The sequence below is a fragment of the Wolffia australiana genome, chromosome 11 (assembly GCF_029677425.1).
Source record: "Wolffia australiana isolate 7733 chromosome 11, ASM2967742v1".
In the NCBI taxonomy this organism is placed as follows: Eukaryota; Viridiplantae; Streptophyta; class Magnoliopsida; order Alismatales; family Araceae; genus Wolffia; species Wolffia australiana.
In genome coordinates this window covers 7,963,848-7,969,732 of record NC_135845.1, presented here as the reverse complement: position 1 = coordinate 7,969,732, position 5,885 = coordinate 7,963,848, and the positions used below count along the sequence as shown (strand labels likewise).

The window sequence follows — 5,885 nt, the reverse complement described above, 5'->3', positions numbered from 1 at the left end:
CACTAATGGTTGTGGGAATGACCATACTCATCATATGAGTGATGCTAGATAGTGCTATTCTATCCGGATACTTTGATGCCGTTCTCACGTATCCTTCGAATATGAATTTTTAGAACACATGCTTAAATTCTAGTGATCTCCGTATTATGATCTCATCATAATTCACTAAGTCCGATCATGTATTCACGGAACGAGATGTGGAATATGTTGTATTAATGAACATGGAACGAGATGTGGAATGTGTGATTGGCTTGCCGACCACATATATTTCCAATAGAATGCACATAAAGAAAATCCTGCTCAACTAAAAGAGAATTTTAAGATGAGCATATCACCCTATTCAGAACATATTGTGCCATCAGTTGATTCTTTGGATGAGTCTCTTTGAGCTCTGGTTTCCATCTTCTAGGTGTAGCCCCAAAATCTTCATAATGTTGGACCTCCTTGTTATTCCCTTGAAGAAATATGTTTCAAATCCCAGAGGATCTCTAATCATTTCAGTCTTACTAGAAGGCAGCTTCGCGTGAGAAAGAGAAGAGAGTGAATGGTGCTGATGCCAACCTAACATGTTTCACTTCCCCTGTCTATACATAGGTTATTTTTCATAAAGATTCATAAAATGATATTATATTCTCAATGTGAAAATATATTATGAGTATCACCCTCAAGGCCCAAGTATCATCATAGTCAATACATCTGATGTCCCAATAATATTTAGAGGACAACATTATTTATTTACTATGTTAACATATAGATTAGTAAATAAAGAATCTCTTAACCAATCAATAGGTCAAAAGGCCAATCTATGGAGTGTCAAGCTACATTGATGCCTAAAAGATACAAAAGGATTATGTCAGGTCTTCTGGGAACAGTGAACAATATCATTTTTTGCTTATCTATGCATGACTCCTGGCCAACATAGGGTATGGTTCATCATCAAAACATAATTAGTGATTATAGAAAGCATTGATGCAGATAAAAATAATTTAGAACACATTCTATGATATTTCTGATACCCAGGCATAATTTAGAACATAATTTAGAATATAATTTCTAATTTAGAACAAATACTTCTTGTTCCTTGAGCCAATCTGCCCTTATAATGAGGGCAGATGATCACATCTCAACCATCCAATCACTTTGATTGACTTCTTGCTACATATGACCTACATCTGATATGAATTCCACGATAGATACTCATAAGTCATAGTCATATCACAACTGAAGTAATCCTAAATGGCCTTTGGTGTATCAAGTTTCAAAACCACTTACAAAACTATCACCTGAATCAACCTGATTTATAGAATAGTCTAACTAATAAAATACAAAATGCAGCTGTAACAGAAAGGTTACTTATTAGATGACAATAAAATAATTCATACACATGGATATGATCACCTCATGGATATCATAAAAATTGGTGAGTAAAAATTCAAGGGCCTAACCAACAAAAAATTGTCCCAAGATATCTCTGAAGTAAAAATTAAGTGGAAAAGACGAGGATATAATACTTATTTTGTTTTGGTTAGTATTTTTATATTTGTGGTGTAATTGAGAATCTATCAAGTAAGATCATCCATTTCTTTAAGTATGCTTACACTCAGATAAATTCATTTCATGTTTAATAACTAATAATAATATACACACAAAATAAAGTGAAGAAGAAACTGTGTGGATAATGATTAAATATAAAGTCCAAACGAGCAAGTGTGAGTGCATAAATATTTCCTATGTCAGATAAAACGTATCGTGGCGTACGTTCCCCCATATAATGTGCTCATTTATTCACATAACATACTCAAAGAGATCACATAAGAACTACTGAATTTGAAATAAGTACCATGTCTTTTTTCTGTCTCATTATCAAGTTGTAAAAAACGTAACATTTTCAAGATTTTCACCGCATGTAGATAAGTGATATCGAGTCTATGTCACCTCTCGATGTAGACAAAAATAATATTTTACTATAAAAGTGTAAATTCAGATATTATTTATGTGTCATTACAATAGTATAAACATTTTATTCAATGTGTTATTTTTCTGGACATCTCTATCTTCTTAAACGAGAAAGTATATCAATCTAATTTGTAGGGTTATGATATGGTAATATCTAGGCGCTATAAATAACCATAATCAATTTTTTTAGGATCATACGCCTTATTCTTATACATTAACTGAATTAGATGATCTATGATAAATATATTCACACACAAATATATATATTTATAACAATTGAAGTTCTACAGTGAATGGGATAATATGTATAAACTTATACGCCAATGATCCTATAAAGGAACAACATACTTCCACTAATTTATTGTGTTGTGGCAAAAACTGAAATGTTCTTGTGAGTAAAAAAACATGCATTCGGTGGAAAAAATTTAGCTTGAAACTATTTATCCTAAAATATTCTTCTTCTTCTTCTTCTTCTTCTTTCTCGGAGATCAATACCAAAAGCCACGTGGATCTCTGGATATCTGCCGTTAAGATTTTCCGCGACGAGCAGCTGGCCATGCCCAGAACAAATCCATAGTCGAAATTTCTCGCATTCTCTTCGTTTCCTTAACGCCACAGCATTCCCGACCAGGAAACGTCTCGCTGTTAAAAATTTACTGTAATTAATTCAGCACGATCCCCGCCGCCAAAAACAAGTCTTACGATTGTTTGTCATGTGAATCCGCCTTGTTAAAAAATGAATTTGAATTTGAAATATAACATATGTTTTTCCTTGCATAGATTAGACCCGCCATAAGTTGAGTAAATTACTTAATAATCATCTCTCGTGCAAAACTGAAGTTTAGCGAGTTCTATTCGAAATATAATCATCACTACCGGGATCCATCAAGGTACCAAAATTCTGGTTTAATCTACAAAGTGCTATACTATGGATCAGACATGTCATTGACTATTTTTTTGCGTCTTAAATATATAATTAATACCACCTGATACATAAGCAGGCCATTAATGAAATGATACTTCAAACTACAAAATTACAGATGAGATTCCTCGCCATGTCTTCGTTTCTTAATCCCTCAGGAGTTCTCATCCAGCAAACATCTTGCTGTCACAAATATACAGCCATAAATAAAGTACCGGAAACGAATATCGTAATTAGGCATGACCCCGGACAACTGGAAACAACCAATACAAGCCCTGCTCAAACCCGAACAAATACTGTCGCTGGCATCTTTATGAGATAGTAATCATAAGGATGGATTGACTTGTGGTCAATTAGATATTATCATACGAGTAGTTTTCAATCGATTTTACTTGAAATCCGACCTGTAGAAGTGATAAAACAGATCGATACTACGAGCTGACCTAATTTTCCATGCGTTTATTTTATCCTCCATAATTTCGAAACCAATTATCTCCCACGTAATGGAACGGTAACTGAATTCCAAAAGAAATATAGTCCTCACTACTGTGATTCATCACTAAATGAAAGTCTTGCTAATTCTACGCGCAATATTACTTACGTTTTTAATAGAGGAATAATAAATCATCAATGTCAGTAAGCAAGTGACACGTCAAATAAGAATTCCATAGATGAAACCCCTCGCCATCTCCTGGTTTCCTTTATCGCCACACCTGTCCCAAACCGACAAACGCTTCGGTGTCATAAGGAGTAAGATCAGGGATGTCTATTGAAAATTGATAAGTATTCATTCTTATTTATTAGTATAAGAAAACTGATATTTGATAATATTTTTAGGTGTCTATATCATTAATAATTATCTGTTGATAGATGACAGTTTCGCGTAAATTAGATAAGGCATTTACTAAGCTAGCATGTCTCGAAGATATTAATAATAAAGCACTTTATTCACAAATATAGCCAGGTCGTTAACCACATAAAACTTCAAAAACAAATACATAAACAAGATCCTTCGCCTTCTCGCTCTTTGTTTCCTTAATCGCGGCAGCACTCCCAAATCTCATTTAATCAAGACAGCATGATCCCCGCCACTGAAAACCGTTCATGCGATCCCCGCTAATACCCCAATAATATTGTTGCTGGTACCTTCGACGCCCTCCGTCATCTCCCTCTCTTTCTCAACTGATCAGCTAGAGATCTTATGGATGTATTGACTTCTGGTGATTTTGTCATAAAACGATTTTCAAACCAAGTTTACTTGGAAGGTTACATGTATAACGAGTTCATCTAACTCCGTCGCAAATAATTATCTCCAAGGAACCATTAAAATTAATAACTTATTTTAGTAACATAATCATAAATAATGTGATTCATCAGTCAATGAAAATTATATTTAAACCTACGCAAAATGTTACGATTACACTGTCTTCAACGGATAATTAATAAAGCTGGTTACTCAAAGACACATCCACAGACCAAATGACACCTCTCAACACAAATTCACAGATCAGATATCTCACCCTATCTCTTCGTTTCCTTAATCGCCGCAGCACACTCAAACCAGCGCACGTTTCGCTGTCCCAAATCTCCTGTAATAAAGTCTGCATGATCCCCGCCACCGAAAACAGCTCATATAATTCCCTCTCAGACCCGAATAAATACCGTCCTCCCTCGCTTACTTCTTCATCGCTCATCTTCCCTGAACAATGGAGAGAGGACCTCGGAGAGTGGAAATCAAGAGAATCGAAAAGGAAGCAGCCAGAAAGGTCTGCTTCTCCAAGCGTAAGTCTGGGCTGTTCAAGAAGGCCGCCGAGCTCTCCGTTCTCTGCGGCGCTGAAATCTGCGCCGTTGTCTGCTCTCCCGGCGGCCGTGTCTTCACATTCGGCCACCCCTCTGTAGAGGCCATCGCTGCTCGGTTTCTTGGAGAGTCATGGCCTGAGGAAGGCCCGGTTATAACGTCAGGTCTTCAAACTGAGCACTTACACCGGCAATGCACAGAGTTGTCGCGCGCTCTGGAAGAGGAGAAGATAAGAAGACAGGGGCTGGAGAAGAAGGTGAAGGAGATGCCTACAATGGGGGGGTCCTCGCTTGAGGACATGGAGAGGCTTCTGCAGTCGGTGGAGCTGCTAAGGTGTAGGGTGGGGCAGAGAGCGGAGGAGCTTCGGTTTGAGGAGGTCATGCTTGGGTCTTGGGGAATCCCCTTGGCCACCATTTGAGGGAAGAACATAGAATTCTTGACTGGATCTTTGGCAGGACTTCTCGTCCTCGTCTGTTTCCTTCCCTCCTCTCGTGCGCGCAAAGAATAAATTGCCGTAGGGAAATTATTGTAATTTATCTGTCTTGCGTACTTTTAAGAGTTGTGAACGGGTAAATGTTTCTGATTTATAAATACCAAATGGAGCCTAGTGTGATTCAAGGATGAATTTATGAACGGCCCTGACCTACTATATCGCCTGAGCCCACTATAGCTGCCTGTCACACGGTCAAATCCCGAGCTAGGTCTCTTGCTCGAATTTGGCGTGTGCCGGCCTCAATGTTCAGGGCAAAACAGTGAGCAGCCTTGATCTCTTGCAGCGGAAGCTTTGTAGATTGCTTAAGATCGCATAGAAGGGGTTAGAGGAGATGGTGGTGCACAGCACCGTGAGGGAATAGGGTCGTTGCATTAATATCATCAAAAGTTTATCATCGTTACATGGGGGAAGACGAGGGGTGATACAAGGAACGATACGAGGTGCCTTACACCGAGGTAGTATTGCCACACCCCCTCAGGGCCGCCGCTCTGCGTGCGCACACCCGCTCTGCCGCTACACAAGTGCGCCGGGCCGGGCGCCGTGCACCCGCGGGTGTGGCGATCACACACGCCGTCCCTGCCTTGACGATCACACACGCCACCGGCACTTGTGTCAACACTCTCGTGTGCAGTCCGCGTGACGATGCCGCATTCGACGCCCCCGAGCTGGGCGCTGCGTGCCCAGCACTATCCGCAGGAGCGCTACGCGCCCGCTGT

The 5,885-nt window shown here is 39.1% G+C and overlaps 1 protein-coding gene across 1 annotated transcript; it reads left to right on the top strand.

Annotated features, from left to right (window-relative positions):
* Positions 1-4,584: 4,584 nt before the first annotated feature.
* LOC144709548 (agamous-like MADS-box protein AGL61) lies at positions 4,585-5,147 on the top strand. The gene has a single exon (XM_078583125.1). It carries the CDS (start codon positions 4,585-4,587, stop codon positions 5,092-5,094), a length of 510 nt encoding a protein of 169 aa, XP_078439251.1. The 3' UTR covers positions 5,095-5,147.
* Positions 5,148-5,885: the final 738 nt, after the last annotated feature.

Excerpts from the sequence above, each read along its gene's own strand:
- LOC144709548 (XM_078583125.1), top strand. The coding sequence starts at position 4,585 with ATGGAGAGAGGACCTCGGAGAGTGGAAATCAAGAGAATCGAAAAGGAA.